We start from the raw sequence: 22,065 nt of genomic DNA, 5'->3' as shown, positions 1-22,065 counted from the left end.
ATAGTGTGCTTTATTTACATGGCTGCTACTGTGAAAATTCACCTCACTGAGGCCAGTGTGCAAGGTCTAAGAAGCTGATGCTTGTGCCCTCTTGGCAGAGATTTTCCTGCACAAGCAGCACTGAGTTGCACAAGGGAAGGTGTCCAGTGCACACTCTGGGCTGCAACAGGCAGTACCAGAGCTGGGCACACAAAATCAGCCGCTCAGTTCCTCCCTGGGCTGGGGTAGAGTAAATTTTCTTCACAGTTTAAAACCATGATACTCTCCCAGCTTTTGGACTCAGAATTTGTGATGAAGAAATATATCCAAGTCAAAGACAAGTAGGACAGGAGCAAGAGAGAGGGAGTGAAGATGAGAGAGAACACGAGACCTGTTGAGGGTTTGGAAACATGTTTACAAGAAGAGTCTGAAATACAAAACTAGAAGGGAAGTGTTGAGATAGAGGGAAGAGGGGAGAAGTGATCCCTGGAAATATCAAGAACAGACAGAAGACCTGATGGGAAGACAAAAATTCTGTCAGCCAATCCCACACCATTTTTGAATTATTAAGGAAAGAGGTCAGTAAAACTCTATAGGATATTTTTTCTCCCTTTCATACTAGAATAGTTGTGGGAGGCAATGAGCAAAAAGAAAGCAACACATTCTTGAAACAAATATTATATTGTTAGTGGTCTGGTGTGGATAAACATTGATGGCATCTCTCATTGTCTGAGAGCAGCTGTTCTACTGACAGCTGTAACTGCCTTGATACCAGCAATCAAAATGTGCCATCTAAAACAGAAATTAAGAGCAGTCAATGCCCTTTCAAAGAGACCAGATACATGTCCCAGCTTTGACCTGGAGAAATTGCCTAAAGGAATGAATGGAACCCAAGTTCTCAGACAAGAGACTTTATAAAATGGGAAATCAACTTGTGTCAGATGTAATCTAGAGGCCTCTAAGAAATGAGCCTCTGAACAGCTCATCTGGCATGAAATAATAACAAATTGTAATCATCATGGTTTGATAAGAATCTGAGGTGTCAAAAGCACTAGCCCACACTTCCCAAATCACAGCTTCCTGAAAGACAAGCATTTAGAGAAGAAAGCAGCAGAGATGCAAAAACCCCCAGTTGCTAGATTTGAGGACACATTTAAACTAAGACAACAGCCAGACAGATCATGTCCTGGTTTTGTTTTCTGGTGTGACAGTAAAGTTAGCTAGGCACTCTTAGGGTGTTTAACATCCTAAAAATAATCAGGTCATCCATGCACTTAATGTACCGACAACAATTATCTAAGTAAAATTATCTCAACATCTCTGAGCAAGCACACTGCACAGGGAAACTTCAATGCTTTGGAATTTTCTTCTGCTGAAGAAAATCGGATTATTTGGTTCCTTATTAAAAAGTATTTCAATGCAAATATTTTGATAAAAATCTCCCTCTTAGTGTAATTTTGTTCTATTATAAAGGCATCATTATAATTGGTCACTGAGCTGAACATGAGAGGCTGTTGACTTTGTCTCATTTATTCTACTGCTTGTATTCCTTGCTAGATAAAGCAGAGTCATAAAAGCTTCATTGCCTTGTGAAAAATTTAGACTTATGTCAATCTTCTGCAATCTCACCCTCATGTGAAGTTCACCAAGGAAGACAGACGTGCTGCTGGTTCAAGTCCCAGCTTGGAATGTCTTTGCCTTGTCCAAAGGAACTTTATAATGCATCTTTGTGGCCCCAATCCATCAGCACAAATGGCACACCAAGTCAGGGATGATCAGGAAAAGAAAGCTCCAATTACATTCAGCAGACAAACTTCAGAATGGCTGCTATTCCCAGCAGAAAAACATATTTAGTCAGCCTGATCTAAGACACAACAAATACCATAAGATTATGGATTGATGTTTATGAAAAGCTGGCAACTGGTCTTGATGATTCAGAGAACTCAATGTCTATAACACATGAACACAACCCTTTGAGAAAAAAATATTAAAAAAAAAAAAGGAAAAGTCCAGCATTTTCAAATGTGGTGGGGAGTACTGTTCATTTCTCTAGACAAGATACCAAAATGCTACTGAGCAAATAATGAATGTTCACAGCTTTCCTATACTGAAGAACAATCAGCACAGTGCAGGGAAAGCCTTCTACAAAAGTGCACAAGTGAAGAAATTACCTGATTCAAGCACTGTTTAAAATAGATCTGACAAGCCTGTCTGAAACCTGTACTTTTGGTGTTAGCGTAAACCACAAAGCCCATGTTTTTGCTAGAGTAGCTGCTGACACTAATGGCTTGCCCTGCTAGTACAAAAAAGAGTTCTGGAAAAATATTTTCTTAAAGGAATATAATTTCTACTGTACTAGATGTGTGCTATAGAAAGCAGTAGAATTCAAAACAAAACAAAGGTAGTTATTTGACAGAAAAATGCTTTCCAGCAGGAGCAATACTATTTAACAAATATGGTACATGACTTTTGAATTAAAAGCTCTGCCAAGTGCTTCACGCTGGTGTCATACAGCTCAGTCCTCACTGTATCCCTGTGGAAAGCCATGCAGTGCTTTCCTCAACCACTGAAAAGAATTTCAAGTTGCTGCCTCTGCCACTGCAGCACACATCAGAATCTAAATAATTACTAAGCCTTCATTCAATTTCCCATGTGGGAATTGAGAATTAGCTCCTTAATTCCTGTTGAATAAGCCTTTGATTTTGTTAATATGCAGAAGCAAATTGTAAGTTAGAGGTCAAGTTTATCAGAGCTCTCTTTTTTCTTGTGTGGGAAACACACAATTTACCAGCACTTGGGAATTACAGGCAACATTTTTTGGTGAGCAGCAATACAGACAGTGCTCTTTAAAGCAAGGGTACAAAGCTACCCCACAAAACTTGAACCCTGTGCTGCAAGTCATGGAACACCATTGAGAATTTCAGGGGGATAGCCAAGAACCTGACTTAGAATGCAGAATCAACTGCATTCCCACTACAGGAATGCTTTTAGCGGGTGGATGGGTCAAGGACACAATTTTAAAGTCTTGCAAAGTTATCAGCACCAAGTTAATTTCTCTCCGAAATTGAAAGCAGGAATATTACCTTGTAAATCTTCTACAGTACTTCCTACAGCAGGGTAGATTTGCCTTGGATAAGAAGGAGATTCTGAAGCATTAGCAGGGAAAGCCCCAAGGAAATTGCACACAATGACAAAGCCATGCTCCAAAATGGGACGGCCACAGAGGAGGCTGCACACAACTCAGATGGATTTTAAGGTCAAAAGTAAGTAGGAGACACAGAAAGCAATTATACCACAGGCTTGTTATAAAACTTGGCCAACAGCAGAATGACAGAGAGCTTAGCTGGAGGGGAGTGGAAAAATAACTAGAAACAAGACTGGCAATATTAATTGCCCAGTGTCTGGAAACAAATGTCGGAAGAATTTTGCTATGGGCAAAGATACTTGGACACAGCAAAGGATCCTAAAAAGACTGTTGCAATTTCATATAGCAGAAAGGACACCTAAAAAACCAAAAAAGATGACAAACTGAAGTGTTTGTGCAGGCTTGGGAAGACAAGGCTGGTGTGTAGATGCGAGGCAGGTGGTTTGCTTCTTTAGGTTTTATCAAAACTCAATTCATCCTGACATGTCCAAACTGATAGGAAGTGCAGCATGGACTAACCATCAACATGAGGTTGTGAAGATTAGTTTCGGATGACTTTTAAAAATTGAAGTGGAAGCTGTTGTGTAGAGAAGAAAATACAAGATCCACAAAGCAAGGAAACAAGAATGAGAGAATGGGGGGGGAAAAAGCCAACCCATTCTTGGAAAGTGAGAATAGCATAACAACCAGAGAAGAGGAACCTGAAAATAATTCGGAAGGATACAAGGTGCAAAAGTTTAAGATGACAAATCTTTGTGTTCAGGATTTGGACAGTATAAAAGTTGGATTAGTTGCTCAGAGTGGTCTGAAGAAATTATTTTAGCCCTGTAAAAAATTATTTATATTAAGGAATCTTTGGTTTCAAAAAACAAATATCCAAACCAGGCAAACAAAGGATGGCTGAACTCATAGTGTGGTCAGCTTGGCATCATTTCTGCAGAATCAGATGTTCCAGACTCTGAGGTTTCTTTCACAGAAGTAGTTCCCAGGGTCAAAGGTCACCAACAGATCCTATGATTATTTGGGAAGCCACAAGGATCCTCATACCAAGGGCATACTGGGAATTCAGCTCCCCACCCCAGTCCTCCTACACTACAGTGTGTTCAGCACTATGTTCAAAGCAGCTGAAAAGGCTATTCCACTTGGTAAAAAATGAGCCCTTACCCTGAACCATACCTTCTCTTTTTTCTTTTTTTTTTTCATTCTCTACATAGTAAGTAATGTGCCTCAGTAGTAAGCAAAATTTTCATGTTAGACACACATTTCTCATTTTTTACTTTATTTCAACTTTGAAATTACATCCTTCATCCTGTTTTGTTGTTGTAATTGGAGGTATACTACATAACTTTGGTCTTCCCATTGGCATGCATCTGGCAGACATCGATAAAAGGCAGCACTGCCAGCTAAAAACTGTTTGATAACATATATTACAAGAAATGAAACAGCACTTTCCCCCCACATTGCCCCAAACTGATTTTCTATCAGTTTGATTGGGACTTAGATCAACTGCTAAAAAATGTAATTACCATTATTCACTACTGAATTAAGTCAGTTGGCTTTGGTTGGTCCAAGAGGTCATAGGATATCGTTCCTCCACAATATGATCTGCCACAATAGTGAATGGCACTCAAAATTCAGTTTCTGGTAATATCATTAATTGTAATAAAAAGTTCACTTCCATATAGATGTAAGAAGAAATATGTTACTACAGCCCAGTCTCAACTGACAATACGGCAAACCTTTCTGGAGCCCTTTGAAGACACTGCTTTGTTGTCTTAAGGCTACATAGAAAAATAAGGCATGCTCTAAAGCAAAAAAAAAAAAAATCTCCAAAAAGGACCCATGTTTATCTCAAGTAATAATAGAGCACTTCAGCAGCAGCAAGGCCAGCAAGACTTTTAAAACAGAAGTGTACAGAAACTTTGTTCACCCTAGTATGAAAGTGACAACTTGAGACACATCATTTTGTGCCCAAGTAGAATGGGAAAATGGTCTGAAAACACGCAGACATTTGTATATCAGGTTCATACTATTGCCGAAAATCTTGCAGTGCTGTATTTTACCTTACAGATCCTGAATGATTTTAATTTAAATCTCCCTGGCAGTATGAGGTTCAACAAGCCCAAGTGCTGGAGCTTACCCTTGGACCGCACCAACAGCCTTCAGCACTGCAGGCTGGGGGCAGAGTGGCTGGAAAACTGCCCAGCCAAAAAGGACCTGGGGATGTGGCTGGCAGCACTGAACACAAGCCAGAGTGTGCCCAGGTGGCCAAGGGCACCCTGGCCTGGATCAGCAAGAGTGTGGCCAGCAGGACCAGGGCAGTATTGCTCTCCTGTAGCTGACACTATTGAGGCCACACCTCAAATCCTGTGTTGAGCTCTGGGCCCCTCACTACAGGAAACACATGGACGTGGTGGAGTGTGTCCAGAGAAGGACAACAGAACTGGGGAAAAGTCTGGAGCACAAGTCCTGGGAGGAGCAGCTGAGGGAGCTGAGGGTGGTCAGCCTGGAGAAAAGGAGGGTTAGGGGAGACCTTATCACTCTCTACAACTCCCTGAAAGCCAGGTGGGGATCAGTCTCTTCTCCCAGGCAACCACTGATGAGCACACAGTCTCAAGCTGCACTAGGAGAAGCTAAGGTTGGACATTATAAGGAATTCCTTCATAGAAAAGAAGCCTAGACATTGGAATGGGCTGTCCAGGGAGGTGGTGGAGTCAACATCTCTGAAGGTGCTTGACAAAACGCTGGACGTGGCACTCAGCGCCATGGTCTAATTGACACACATGGTGGTGTTTGGACAAAGGTTGGACTCTGAGATCTCAGAGGTCTTTTCCAGCCTGACCGATTCTGGGATTCTGCACAACCTGAGAACTAAATAGCAACAAACTCCTCAAGGTGCCACGACCAATAGAGTTAAAGCTTTCCTCAGGTCTAGACCTGAGGTACTGGAAGAACCAAAGGTTTATTAGGTAGAGCTGAAAATCTTTCTTCCACATGCAAGGATTTGCTACCAAAGATATCAAACTTATTCTTCCTAGGTATGGACTACAGTATCCTTGGAAAAGGGAAGGGGCAAAAGCAACATCAACTTTGCCTTTTCTTTCCTCTTCTTTTCCTTCATTTGCACTTAATTTCACAGACTGAAAGGGACTAAAAGTTGGCTAGTGGGTAATAGCACAGAAAAAGTTTAAGTGTTAATTTTCTGTCTAGAACAATTCAAGTTATCTCTCTGAAATTAAGGATTAGTGGTGCCTGGCCATCAGGGTGAGAGAGCTTAGTTTCTAACAAATCCATAAATCCAAATTGTTTTCCTGGATCACCTGAATTTCTCAAATGCATAGTTTGAATTTAATCACTTAAACTCCTGATTTAGAATTCTCCGAGACTAAAAATATCATGTAAGTTTTGAGATATATTTATATGCTTAAAAATATGTTTAAATGCCCCAAAAACACACTAAGACTTTGGTCTTCATTCTTTTCATGCCTCAGCCGAGGCATTTATAAAAGAAAGGCTTGAATTTAGTGAAGTTTTTCAAGAAGGTGAAAACAAACAAACAAGCATTCCCCATTCTGACAAAAAGAATATAAAATAAACAAAGAAAAATCCTTCTATTGAGTCTCTGGTCTCTGAGACAGGCTACTGAAACTACTGGTAAGAAAGAAAGAAAAGGAACAAGACTAGTACAAGAAATAACCTTCTGATTTCAAGCCCCAAGGTCAAATGTGACAGATGCTATTGATTCCTTCATGTATTTTCCTTGACACCTACCAATGCAATCAATCTTAAGTGAAGCTGTAGATGCCAGAAAGGGAATAGCCTATCATGATTTGCAGCAGCCTTCAGAACCAGGTGAACTTTCTCTGTTGGAAGTGCTCTGTGCACCAGTATTCATATACCTACTGAAATACTGGCTATATGAAGTATTAGTGTTTTATGACTTCCTTTCTCAAGCATGCATGTTCACATTTCATGTTTTATTTAAGAAACACCTTCAACTTCACATGTTTACACAAAAGTCTTCAGATCAATCTCCAGCTTGGTGATGAGGGAGGCTGACAATAAAAGACCACATTGAAATTAGGTGTCATTTGCTATGTTCTAATAAAAAGTTTGGTTTGATATATAGTAGATAATACTGCAGTTCACCATTAATAGTGAAAGTAGAGGTGTAAAGTAATAATAGTAATTAAAATGAACCATGATAATTTTGTCCTTGCCTAATTCTAATTTCTCCAAAATACACAAATCAAAAGAAATTAAAATCAATCCTTTATTACAAACTAACTTTGCTGACAAGATTTCCTTTATTTCCTTTGTGTTCTCTCCACTCTACTAAGCACACTTAAAATCTGACTTGTTTTATAATTATAAATGTAACACATGGGAAAAAGAAAGATGAGAGGTGAAATTAAATCAGTGGCCACAGTGACAGTCTGACAAGCACCCAGAAGGCAACATTCGAACTGTGGCAGCAATTCTGCTTTGCTAAATTACCAATATGCTACATAAACATACTTGATGTCTCCTCACCTACAGAAACAGAAAATGGGAACCCCATTAAATAGCAAGAAAGGATTGTATACAGCGCTATGGGAACAGAAAAACAGCAAAAGATAGTAGCCACATCTGGTGTCATTTGAGATAAATCAGAGAGTGCTGTGCTCCATGGCAGGAATTATAACAACTCTTTTGCCATTACAAATGATCAATAACAGTGCACTGCTTCTCTCCCTGTATCATCTATGGGTCCTTGTAAAACCCAACAGAATTGCAAGAGATGTCAGAAGAGACTAACCACATCAAAAACATCCACAGACTCAGAGTAGCTACAAACACTTCCATGAAACAAACACTGTGTTCTGATAGAACACAGGGATGTATTGTTCTCCATAGAGGATCCTACTGATTGTTTAGGAGTTAAGTTAGGAAGGTCTAACCAAAGGGGTTCCAAAACCCACAGGTTAAACTGGAGTTAAGACTCCATTTCTCTTCAAAATTAATGCTAATTTAAAAAAGTATACAATTCTGCTGAACTGATGAACAAGGACATAGATAATTTCTGAATAGAAAGCTTTCTTGTAAATATTATATATAGAAGTTACGACTGTACTTGGCAGAGTGTGCCATAAAACAAGTATCCTCTGGAGATCATCACTCAGAAACCATTCCCAGCCATCACTTCTGCCATTCTGCTCCTGGTCTGTGTTCCATCTGCCCCACCTTACTGCAGTGTGATGTATCTTGGCTTAGCCACAGTTTTTCCTGCATGCAATACATCAGCTGCAGTGAAATATGTCAGCTAAGAAAATAAAACAAACAGGTGTCTTCCACACAACCATTTCTGTAACCCCTCTGGCTCATTATGGAACTCATGCAACTCTAGTCCATTTTTTTTTTTTTCCTAAAGAATGACACCAGAGGAGCAAACAGACCATCCACAGCTCTGCTTTGAGTCTTTACGCATAATCACACCCAGTAATTTACACACAAAGACAACATGGGTGAGCTCTGATAACAAATAAATATTTGGGGACCATGCTGTCTTTACCTAATACAATTTCATAGCTTTACATATATTCTTCTTAAAATCAGCCTCAAATGCTGTCAACCAAAACCTTGGCTTGCCTGGTTTCACCCTGAATGAAATAGTAATACCTGACAGCATCTGCTTTTTTTCTCTTGTAAATGTAGGTGAACTGTGAAGACCCTGTAAGATCTTAACATGTGTAATTTGGGTTATACAATTTAAAAAGGAAAAAAACAAGTAGAGAAGATATTAGTGCTGTGCGTAGTTCAAGATCTGAGAAAATCCACCCTGAAATTAACTTATTGCTTTATCACCCTTCATATGCTTTTTTTTTTCAATAAAACACATCCTTCCTGCTATGAGCTTGATCTCAAGCAATGGCATAGACTCACTAGTGCACATACAAAGTCACACACTTTACACCTCTTGTTTGCAAAGCAATATATAAAGCATATAGAATCAAAGAAGTGTCAGCTGTGAAACTTTAAAGTGTTTTTATTTCTAGCACAGACTCATCATTGGGGAATTCAATTACTTTGTGCCTAGAGCTAAAATCCTTAAAAAAAATTTAGAAATTATTTCGTTATAGCATGGTCAAAGAACTCATTATAAAAGAACACAATTGTTTGCAATTTCCAAGACAAAATAAAATATTGAACAGAACATATTTCCACTGTAGGATTGCTAGTTCATTTAAGAACTCCATTGAATTATTCTTGACTTTCAATCAGCTATACTGGATTCCTATTTCAAGGAAAAAAGATGCTCTAAAAAGTTAGATTTACATGTTTTTTTTTAGTCAGAGCTGTAATAGCTAATATTATCCCTCCAAACAAAGGAGGGGCACTCAAATTCTGGAATGAAGATTCAGGTTAAATGGTGACAAATTGCTACCTTCTCATCTGTGGCTGTGAGAAGCTATTTAACCATCCCCATGTGACATTTATGTGGGCACAGAGTTTTTCTGCATTACTGAGCTGAGAGAAGAGTTACTGCCTCTTGCAGTGAAGGGACAGAGAAAAGGAGGAGGGGAAAGTGAACCAGCTGGTGGCTCCAACTGGAGTTTTCCAGCACGTGGAGCACCAAGGAGTCAGACACACAAACCCATGAAAGCCAAAGGCACATCCTTAGCCCTCCAGCAATGCTGTTGGGGTGCAAGCTGCTCTTCTGGCAAGCATATGGGACAGTCAAGCTATAACCAAAGCCACCTCCTGTAAAAGCACAAACCCCCTTTGCTGTGGTGACGATCTCCATCTGCAACACGCAGCTGAGTCATCCACGTTATCCCCAGCAGATGGCAAAGGCAGGAATTTGTTACTGTAGTTAAAGCAACCTTTCCCTTCCCTTCAAGGCTTCTTACATTTGGCACTTGCCTTTGCTCCTGGAGAGTTCTGCCCACCCACAGATCCGAGCTGCAGCTCCTCCATGCAGCACAGCAGAGCATTTTGCACACAGCAGCATTCCCCGGGAGTGCCAAGGGGCAGAGGCAGTGCCAACGCAGGAGGCACTTTGCACAAAGAATGTTTATTAGCTGTGACACAGAACACAGCATTTGCAAAGAGCTAAGGAAGAAGACAGCTGCTGTGGCTCCTCTAATTACTTCTCCCCAGACATCAACAGCAATTTACAATTTGGATGATGTTGCTGGAACTAAGTATGATCTAGATCCACACACAAGCTCTCCTCCTCACTTTTATAGGCCATGTGTTATATGAGAATTACAACTATTCAAACTGTTTCTATGAGTTAGGTTATCTCCTGCAAGGCTTTTTATTGCACATTCTCCTTTTGCTACTGGAAGATACAGAATTTGCTGTAGACAGTAATCAGATAATCACATCTTGTTACGAGGACAAGCCAGCAGGATTTGCTATTAGAAACTCTAATCTATTACAACAAAACAAAGAACATTTGAGATGCTTGGTAAAAATCACGCTTCTCAACATATTTCACAACAAAGGTAAGAAATAAAAATTTTACATAGTCAGTACACAGAGCAGGTAGAACATTATCTTCGCATATATCCAAATTAAATTCCAAGTTACTCTACTCCTGCAGCATCTTGAAAAATTTACTGTGTTCATCTCCTGCTGTTTTGCTGCTAACAAAAATTTAACAGAATACACAGGAAGTCTGACAAATTAAAACATCATTAAGATTAATTGCACAAAGAGGATCAAACATTTCAAACAGTTGCACCCTTGAAAGATCAAAAGCTTTCCTCCCCTACCAGTAGTTCTGAACAACTTTACAGGCAAACAAAAAGAAGTGAAGACAAAACTGAAAATGTATGCAGGCACATGAAACTGCAAAGACTCAGTAGATATTCTAAGCCCAATAGTATACATGGGTTAAGAAGTAGTAAAAAGCAATCACACAGAGAGAATTAAGCAGTAAAGCTTTAACTTGAGGATGAGGATCCATGCTCTATCTGTACCTGCAAGCACTGAGAATAAACGTGGTGTTAACTTAGAGACTCAATTACCTGGATCCAGAAGTTTGCTAATGCTTTGTATAATAAAATAAGCATCAACCTCCACCTTCTATGATATTTTAGACCCATGCAAGACAGCATCTCCTCAGTGGCATGTCCTGCTCCCTCAGATATGCAGCATGTGTTTTGTAGCTCTATTGCTACACAACCAAATGATTTTTCTCAATTCAAGCTGTGAATCAAATGAGGGGATGAGACTTACCCATGTTTCTCTGGACTCTCCTCTGACAGGATTTCACTGCTGCTCTCATCAATGGGGTGGACACGAGCAATATATTCTCCACTCTGCTGGTAAAACTTGTACACAGCCACTTGAACTACACATTGATCACTGTTGCTCCTCAGCCAAGGGCTCAGGATGGTGGGGCTCGGCCTCTCTGATGCATTGAGAAACAGAAAAGAGCCTGGAAAGAGGATGCAACAAGGAAGTTTTAACAATTAGAAAAACCCCAAGGCCTCCTAGATTACAGATGAATACTTTCAAGTTTTGTGTCCCAGCTCATTCTGCAGCCCTTCCATAACTCACAGTCAAAGATTATATTTGCCAATTAGTTTGGAAAGTCTGTCCATTTTGTATTCAACCTATAAAGACTAAAGCAACACTTCAACTCACCTAGGAATGGTCCAAAATGAATATCATATTTAGATTTAGCTCCCAGAAGAAAGAAGCCCACAGAGGTGATTAAGGAGTTTTAGCTTTAGATTCTTGTCTGTAACCTCTCAGGTCTGGTTCAGACTCAAATATATTAGCATTGGTTCTGTTGGATCCTGATTTGACAGCTCTCGTATATACATATTTATTTATAATACTTTAAACTGTATCTAGTCCTCTTACCCGAATAAAAAACACAAATTCAATAGCTTTTCTTATGCTCTCCTATAAACAGAAGACTGCAGTGGTTTTAAGTCTAATATTTGAGACAGGATAAAGGTCTGACACAGTTTAAGTCTTCAGCAATTCATTCTAATGTATTAATTATATATTCAGCTAATCCACATTAAACATTTCATTATTATCCACTACATTGACTCCTTTGGCCTAATTCTATTTCAATACTATCTGAAGCTTATCCAGTGGGACAGAGGTAATGTATTTTCATCCCATTGCTGCTCATTTCAGGTGAGTCAAATGACTCCCTTTCGGCACCAGACTAATTTATCAATTTGTCCACAGAACAAGCACACTGGGGCCTGTAGCTGGCAAATGAAAGGGACCAACCCTCGAAGCAAGAAAAAGTATGATATTCCACAAATTCCAGCAAGACTGGTCAGGTAATGAAATCTCACTGTCTTGATTACTTGGAGTATCCATTAATGAAGCCTGTCCATTAATACTGAAAAAATGCAGGTCTGATGAAGAGTAATTTCATTGAGAGAGAAATTAAAGCTCTACAGGGCTGCAATTGAAACTTATTTTTAAATGTGCATGAATTTTAGCCAGAGCAGAAGCTTGTTTTTGAAAATGACAAGGTTGCAGCTTCACAGAAACAATCTGTACATCATTGAGCATGGCTCATATGATGTTCAGGGTGTCTAAAAAATACAATAAATGTTGAGGAGCTACAAATGAATCCTTCTCCTTTCCACCTCAGTGTGTAAGCTCTGGAGCAGGAGGTGCAAAGCAGCCACTCTGAGCTCCTGCAGCAGTTCACCTCCTTCCATGAGGCATGTGGTGAATTGTCCTTATTTGATTGTCCTCAATTCTTTCACTGAACTGAAAGTCAACAGCTCAGATTTTAACAGCTCACAGTCAGACGCTGGTTTAGAACACAGGAACGGCACTTGTGTTCACAGATGTCCCCTCTGAAAAAGTCTGATTTGGCAAATCATCTCAGGTCACACAAAGGGCAACAATGGAAGGGCTACAAATGAAAATTGGATTCCTATCAAACACTGTTTCCCTCACAGACATACATTTATCATAAACAGTGTTTTTGATATATTTGTCAAAAATACTGTTCTTGACATTTACACCACATTAATGACATCTAAAACTAGAAAACATCTGTACTGAAAGAAACATGAAGAAATACATAAAGTACAGCCTGCTCAGATGTCAAAACACAGGAGAGTGAAATGCAGTCACAGCTTTTTTTTTCTTAATAACAAGATTTCTATGTCTAAATAATAGTCTTTAACACACCTGCTAATGGAATTGTTTGATTAATTTAAACTAAGTTTTTGTCAGTTATTTTTGTTGGTCAGTAAGAGAGAAAAAACCCCAACAACACAAAATCCAGCTACATGTATCATCCTTCTCTGTCTCTCCCTTTTGTTGCAAATAAAAGAGAATTAGAGCAGTAAATCTTGTGGCTTTAATTTTACCATCCCCATAAGAACAATGAAATCTCTGACATGAAAGGGAGCAAAGAGATTTCTGCTGGTGGCAGAAAGACACTAAGCATTGCAATAATTGCTGATGGTAACTTGCCAGGTGCAAGAGCCATTTGCACATCTTACTGCCTTGCAATAGGGAGTCAGATTTTAAAAATAACAAACAAAGGCAGCTCTCATTCCTTCTTTTCTTGCAGTAGTTCTAAATCAAGGGAGCTGCCAAGGATAGTTCCTCTTGTGGCCTGACTTGAGGTCAGGTTTGAAACATCAATGAAGTCCAGTAGTAGGCAAGGGCTGTTGCTACAGCAAATTGTGAGACAGTCACAAATCTCCTTTTTTCTGACTTCTTTGTTTCTACTCTCTGTCTGCAGGGCTCACACTGTGCAGTTGCAGCTTATTACTCACCACATGGCCAGTTGTACCTACTGATTTATGTTGCTAAAAGAAGTACAGATTTGCCATGGTAGGGCTACCCCAGCACACTCTCCCAGGAGGAGCAGCCCCACACCAGCTTCTCTGCAGTGGTGCCTAGGAAATCACTGCAGAGAACATGGCTCCACAATGGATTACACTGTGTTGGCCTCGCCACCAAAACACACTTGTCAGAATTGTCCTCCCAGTGAATACTTCTGCGGAAATCACCTAGCTGGGCAAATATTTGAGCTATAAGAGATTGTATTTTTTATAGATATAAATTTCTATTTTATTTTAAAAGAGGAGAGAATAAACACAACTTTGTTCTTGTTTTTGAAAGCCCAGTTGCCTCATGGGTGACTTCCTTGTCTGCAGCAGCTCTTTTTGCTCTTACTGCTCTTTTAATTTTTAAGTGTCAAGCAAGGAACTATCAGAGCATCACTTAGCTCTGGTGTTATGGAACAGTTTCCCAAGTTGAAATGGGGGTACTTACTTTAATACCACAGACATTTTCTTATACAGCAGAATTTGAAGATCCTGGGATTAAGCCATGGCACTCATAAAGGAATAATTAATGAATCTGATGTGAGAAATTATACATTTTGAACATGAATCCCCGTGCTTCTCCTTTCCCTCAAAAGCACAATCTCTCAGGCACTGCCTGACACTGTTTCCTGAGATGCTCCCCCCCAGGATCAATATAACCACCATTTCCAGGATCAGCCTAGAGACTGTTAAGGGATCACCTGGAGATCAATTCCACATCCATGCCAAGGGATTCAGGAACATTCTATTTCACAGCAAGAGACTTCCTCAGCAAAACCAAATGCTACTTGTTCACCTCTATTTCCCCACAGTGGGAATCTGTGTAGCATGCTCTGGGATCATTCTGTAGACTGTAAGACTCTAAGGTTCCAGCCAGAATTTCCTTGCTACTGTTTTCTCCTATTGGCTTGCAGCTTTAATAAGACTTTTGGGATTCCCCTGGGTAAACAGCTAGAAAAAGCACTGTAGCTTCCACCAAACTTCTGCTGCTACTTAGATACCAGGGGACATAAGCTGAGATGAAAGGTGCCATAATGGTTCATGCTGCCCGTGTGACATTCTCCTGCTCAGGAATCCGGGGAGTCTGTTACTTACCAGAGAGATCTTCACCAATGAGTCATTGCAGGAGTCTTTTGCTACAGGTTTTTAATTGAACCCTAGCTGCACAATGCAATGCTGACATTGAAGAGATGCAGTTGAAACAATGAAATTGTAACTAGATACACATCCACAGATCCAGGCACTTAGCACTTCTGGGGTCCTGAGCTCATTCATCATCATCACACAGAACACAAGGTTTGCAGGGGGAACAGCAGGCAGTGTTTTGTCCCAAATATATACCCACGTTTGCACTAGAGGACAGAAAACCTACTAGCTGATGCTGCTTGGTGGTGTTCCAGAAAGTGCTGGTCTTAATGCAAATACTTTCTTTTTCATATTCCCTCTAAACACTCACATTCTGTGTGACAAACCTACCAACAATATTCAGCTTCTAATGATAATTTTCCCCTGCCTTTTAAATAGCTGCAGCCATAAGGCAGTGGAGTTACTCATCCTCATATGTTGTGTCTGATAACATCTCTGGCAACTTGCTGTCACTTCAGACAAACACACATGAAAAGATATTTATGCTTTAAGCACAGTAGATTATTGCAGTTGACATAAAAGGAATATTACAAGACAAATTAATATATCCTGCATGAAAAATTGCTGTTGATCCTTTGGAAACTTGTTTACAACATTTTAACATTCATGTCACACAAAGGGAAGGATGGTTTATTAGCTTAGTAGCAAGATGTTTTTGAGGTGATGAAGACAGCTTCAAGTTCCTCTGTTCAGGACTAATGAAGTAACAGATCATTTATAAACAAGAAAACTGATGTTAAAGTACTCTGCGGGCACAGACACAGTATGAATAAAGCACCTGTCCAAAGAAGTTTTCAAATGAAGAAACACAAACTGCTGGTCCTACAACTTAAACCCACATCAGCAACAAAGCCCATTCCCACAATCTCTGGCCCAACATCCTCATCTGACGTGAATGCACAAACCACCTGAAACTCATACCAGTGAATGTAGAAGCAACTCTGAGATGTTCTCAACACAGAGCCATTCCTTTGGCCCTAGGAACTGGGTAAACTATTGCAAGCCCTTTGAAAAGCTGGTCATCTGGCAGCTACCCTACAGCTTTGAATGCACCCTGCTAACTGCTCATATCCTAAATCCTTCCTGGTCAGTCTTGGGGGAAAAGCACAGAGCCAGGTCAGGTTCTTCTGCTCACCAACCTCATGATGCTCATTGAGGTCAGTGCAACCCCACTGCATCCTTGGACCTTTCTGAGCCAGCAGCCCAGGAAAGATGGGTGCAGCCCAAAGAGACAGCGGCCTGAGAAGTCACATTGGGAAATAGGGGTCCTCAGCAAAGTTTTCACTTTAGAAAATAGCAAACAGCTCTTCTGGGACAAATACATTGAGGCAATTCCTCAACTTGCAGCTGAGGTCCAGGATTTCCAGCATGTGATGGGGCTGACCTATTAAAGAGCATCTCTGTGGAGAAGGACCAGGGTGTCTCAGTGGGTGAGCCAGCAGGAGGGCCAGTGGGATCCTGGAACACATTGAGAAGAATATGGCTAGCAAGGCAATGGAGCCCCTCTGCTTGGCCCTAGAGGGGCCACATCTGGAGTTCTGTGTCCAGTTCTGGGCTCCTTAGTACAAGACAGACACAGAGCTGTTGGAGAGGGTCCAACAGAGGCCACAAAGATTATCAGTGGTTTCTCTCTCTTGTGAGAAGAGACTGCAGAATCTGGGCATGCTTAGTGTGGAGAAGAGAATTCTGAGAGTGGATCTCATCAGTGCATGTAAATATCTCAAAATGCCAAGGGGACAGTGCCAGGCTCTTTGCAGTGGTGCCCAGCAACAGGACAAAGAGCAGTGTCTGTAAACTGAAACACAAGAAGTTCTACCTCAGCATGAGGAAGAATTTCTTTACACTGAGGGTGGCAGGGCACTGGCACAGCTGCTCAGGGAGGCCGTGGAGTCTCCCTCCCTGGAGACATTCAGAGCCCACCTGGACATGCTCCTGTGCCACTGCTCCAGGTGACCCTGCCTGGGCAGAGGGGCTGGAATGGATGCTCTCTCCTGAGGTCTTTTCCAGCCTTAACAATTCTGTGAAAAGAAAGACTCAAAATACAGCTAGGCTGACTTAATCTGATCACACTTATAAAGCAGCGATTTAACAATCTTTGCAAAACTGATAGATTGTTATTCTGAACATAAACTCCATCTTTCTACTAAAAGGATTTTATTACCTTTCACATACTAGTTCAATACTCTACCAGATTAAATTAGAGCTGTAAAAACTATTAACAGTCAACGTCTGTTGGGGACTGTACAGTAGAAAAAATTATTTAAATCAAGTTTTATAGTCTTTAGAGATGCTGACTGGAAAGAACATTTCCACTAGTATCACAAAACATCCCACAGAGCTGGTCTTTGTGTTCTTCATTTCACACTTGACTTTCAAATTAACTATTCAAGCAAAACTCTCATCACAGGAGCTCAATAGTTGGCAAAACCCATGAAAGAACTGGGCACTACCTGAGTGACAACACTAAAGAAAAGATTCTGTTATACTTTTTCTGTGCTTATATACACAGATTTTCTAATTGCCTCATCAAGACTCTAAACTGTGCTGAATGTGAAGAATGTGAATGGTCTCCAGTGCTGAGTGCAATGTGACTACATAAGCACCAGAAGATTTGCAACCTGCTATACTTGCATTTGACTTAAAATTCATGGAGGTAAGAGCCTTTGAATTATTACAAAATTTGGAGCTGAACAATTCTTAACCATCTAATTATGGTAATTGGATGATATCTTACCTCTCTGGGAGTCAATCAGAGTTCCTGCCATTAGCTGAAATCAAACGGGGATTTCACTTCTAATACTGAGCAAGAGTGTGAGCATGTTTCTCTGGATGATGCAAGAGCAATTCAGAAGCACTAATGAATTCATACTAACTGTGGTGGGCATGTCATACATTTTACAAATGGACAAGTTAGGGCAGACATTAAACAACTGCAAACAGCATGCAGCTAAGATTGGTATCAGAGCTGAGATCTGCAAGTCAAAACTTTAAAAATTACCTTCTATTTAAAGTATTTTTCATTTCCTAAGTATAAAGGGGAAGGCCAATAATCCATCAAAGCAAAATAAAGTAAAATTTTGTCCTGTTACTATGGCATCAAGCAATTGCCCCATATGATTTATTCTAAATTCAATGACTTCACTCATATATAATCTTGTCCCTCAAACAACTAGTGTTCACTGCTACCCTTGGGAACTGCAGCAATGTTATAGAAATGTGACTTGAAGTTAGGAAAGCCAGGAGTCCTTCATTTTCTCACACTCCTGTCCCACAAATTTTCTTTATTATTTTAACTATTCTCTTGGAGGCAAACTTGAAGCCTTACACACAGAGGGAGGAGTCTCCTAGCAGTGACCTTCACACAATTCTTTCATAGATTTCCCCTGTCACTTCCCTATGCTCAGGTGCAGTGCATGAGCTGCAGTCCAAATGAATACCCTTTAAAGATTTATTACTATTTATCAGCTTAAACTCCAATAATCCCTAGCATAGTTATATGGAAAAACTGAAGCTCATCACAGTACTCTTTAGACAGACAACAATAAAAGATGTTTTCCTCACAAAGCAGTTTAGATCCAGCTTTTCAAAAGGAAAGTCAGATTGAAGAAAAAGAAAACAATTAAAAGCTCCAGGTATTGCCTTCTGTAACAGGAGCTAGAGCCAGATGCTGTTACAGCCCAATTCCTAAATGACTCAGCAATGTTTGCTCCCAGCTAAAAAGCACTGAACTGAAAAAAAGTAGTTAGTTAATTAAAAACTTAAAATTCAATGCTGAAATTAAAATCTTTCCTAGAGAATGACAGAAGAGTCGTTAAATAATTCTGCCTTGCACAGCTGATTAACCAACATGCATCTTCTCTTTTGCTGCTGACAGAGGCGAACAGCAAGTTGCTTTTTGAGATGCCTGTTCTGAGACAAGAGGATGGGAGAATTTTCTGTCACTGTGAGCAAGACAGACCTAAAGGGAAAGCTAAGAGGAAGCTGGTCCTGTCAGAATGAACAGCAGAATGCCTGTTCAGGAGCTCAGTGTGTGCAGTAGTTAAGGGGAGGGTGTGAAAGGAAGCCCAGTGCTGTGCCTCTAGTTGCTGTTTTGCCCTCGAGTGTGCTTATTCAATTAAACTCAGGAGGCTGGAAACTTCAAAATTAAGAAGTTCAGCAATACTGTGACGCATGAGTACCTGAATAGAAAGGTGCCTGGAACAGAATTGCAGTTCAGTGATGTAATAGACCACGTTAAATAAGTAGTTAATACTGCAGGTTAGTTCTCTGGAGAACTAGAAAGCCACAAGAGAAGGCATTAAATCTCTGTGGTGTAGCACTCCTCCTTTTGCATTCTCTGTCAGAACTCAAACTCATTGCACAGAAACTGCCATTATGTCAGCTTCAAGTGCACAAGAGTCATTCAGACCACTGGAGAATTATGACATTGGTCCACAGATAACATAAATAAGATAAATCATGACAAGATAATGCATTTTAATGTCTCATACATTTCAATTTGTTGTTGTCATCATGTTCTCCACATACATGCATGTACATCCATGCACACAGTGCCAGGGGTCTATTAGCTGGCCAGCTGTCACTATAAGTAGTGGGAAATGTGATGATCCTATCCAGAGCTTGTTAAATGCCTCATAGCATAAAGCATCTGTCACTAAATCCCTGCTTATCCTAAGGTTCAGCCATCCTTCCTCCACCTCTAGTTCACACCACTTCCATCCATCTGCCTGTCAGTAGCTCAGGTATCACTTCTGCATGCCAGCTTTGTTTGGAAGACCCCTTTTTACTCATCTTTTAGCCCTAGAGCTTCCTCATACTTTCTGTGCTTTCTTAAGTCATGACTGCAAGGATGGAAAGGGAGGAAAGTGCCTCAGCACAGCAGTTAGAGGATGGAAAAAAATGCAGATGGCAGAAACCTTTTGAGGACCCTCTGCTCTACTGTGAAAGCTGTCCTGACTGCTGGTTTTCCTTCTGCTCACTCAAAAATCCCACTTGACATTCACATGTAAGAAAAAAAGCAAGTTTCACCCACATACCTGTTGTTAATGAGCAGACAAGTGAGGGGACAACAACCTTTCCCCTAGGTCTGACACAGAGTGAGAGTTTCTCTGAATGTTGATAGACATGCTGAAAAATGCTGAGGCAATCGGTGACAGAAGAGGATTTCATCAGCTTACACAGTTTCTGTTCCCTGGGCCTTTGATAACTCATGTATTCTCCAAAAACACAGTTAAACTTCACACTTAGATAGCATTTTATAAATTCAAAACATTTCAGAAAAATTAAATTATTAAACCTCAGGATGCTGAAAATCTCTTTTCCAAATTGGACAAGACAATATGAAAGTGGGGAGCTTGTCTCATAATGTGGTAAAATCAGGCATCACACATAATTAGTAGTGTGGGCTCAATTGCCAAGAATCTTATTTAAAATGGCAACATTTATTTGAAAAAGCTAGTTTCATCTGCTTCTTTCTATTAACTCTTTAATTAAAACTCTACCTAATCTGCCTTTCTTGTGAAATGAAACAGATTCTCCTTCCTGTTCTGGAGACAGTGGCACAGGTGAAGGAGGGACTATGGCTCCCTCCTAAGGCTACATGTCCTGGTGGGATGAGATCTCAGTATTCTGGACTCCAGTGTTCTGTTCTTGGTTCTGGCCTCTAAAAGACCTTCCAGCACAAAGAAGCAAACAGCCTGTCCACTGCTACCACTGTTTTAAAATGGGATCACTGAACCAGAAGAACTGGAAGGTCCTTCCATAGGTGTCCACCCACTGTCCTGCCCTGAGCAGAACCCTCACCAACACTGGAGGAGGGCAGTTACAACTTTGCTCAGCAGACTCTCAAAAGCCTCCAGGCATTGGAGATTTGCCAGCCTCTCTGGGCAACCTGTTCCAGCACTGCACCCTGTCCCATGGTGAATCTGTGAAATCTGACCTGGACCTCCTGAATGGGAAGCTGCTGCCACCCCCTATTGTATCCTCTGCTATGGTAGAGAAGTATTTGGCTTTACCTTCTCTGTATCTCTGTGCTGGGTGGTTGTGGCCACCTCCAGCTCACCTCTCCCCAGCCTGAGAAAGCGCAGCTCCCTCCAGCTCTCTAAGGGTACATCCTGCAGGTCCTGAACACACGGCAGCCCCACTGGGCTCTGCCAGCTTCCCCACGTCCCCCTTGACCTGGGAAGGGGAGCCAAGACTGAACACAGCAATCCAGGTGTGGCCTCATCACCACTGACCTGTCTAGAATAAGTAACTTCTCACATCTGGATGTCTTCCTCCTATCTTATTTTGGATGGCTGCCTACCCTATTTGTTATGGGTTGGGTCCTCCACAACCTGCAGGTCCTCTTCAGCAGGACTGCTCAAGGCCACCACTTCCCATCCTGGGGAATGGGATACTGCACCAGCAAATCCTGGTGCAAGAGCAGAGGTTATTACTTCTGATGGGTCCACAAAGCATCTGTTAAAGCACTCTTCAAGTTTACCAAGACCCCTCTGGAGCAAAATCTTGCCATTCACCACGTCAGCAGAGTCCCCTCTGCTTTCAGTGGAGGATTATCTACAAATTTGACCAGTGTCTCATTTTCTAGGACATGGCTGAGAATACTGAGCACTACCAGCCCCAGTTCTGACTCTCCCAATCCATGCTGCCCTTTCCTTGAACCCATGCTGTTACATGCTGAGGTCTCTAAAGGCAAAGAAATTCACGTTCCCAGTATCGTCTGTCAATAAAATTTCTTTAACATGTACCAAGGAAGATTAATGGTTTATTTGAAACACTTCATTCCCCCACAGGGCATAGGAGACTCATTGAATTCCAGACCTCTTTACAGAAAGTTACTCAGAGAGTCACTGCATCAGAGTCCAGGAGAGTGAGGAAAAAGACACCTGGCAGCTACAAAGACAGACAGTGACAGCAGCACACATGGAAACAAAGAGGAGCTTCAGTCATGTCAACAGTGACCAATGAAGCACAAGT

The 22,065-nt window shown here is 40.9% G+C and overlaps 1 protein-coding gene across 1 annotated transcript in view; it reads right to left on the bottom strand.

Annotated features, from left to right (window-relative positions):
* The window catches only part of ALK (ALK receptor tyrosine kinase), a 306,102-nt gene that overhangs the window by 154,638 nt on the left and 129,399 nt on the right, over positions 1–22,065 (bottom strand). The window contains exon 4 of the mRNA XM_077781748.1: positions 11,351–11,552. Within this exon, the coding sequence (XP_077637874.1) occupies positions 11,351–11,552 (202 nt within the window). The remainder of the gene's footprint in view (positions 1–11,350; positions 11,553–22,065) is intronic.

Source organism: Lonchura striata, chromosome 3, assembly GCF_046129695.1.
Source record: "Lonchura striata isolate bLonStr1 chromosome 3, bLonStr1.mat, whole genome shotgun sequence".
In the NCBI taxonomy this organism is placed as follows: domain Eukaryota; kingdom Metazoa; phylum Chordata; class Aves; order Passeriformes; family Estrildidae; genus Lonchura; species Lonchura striata.
Note: the sequence above shows the minus strand (reverse complement) of the source record. Positions and strands in the feature narration are given on the sequence as shown.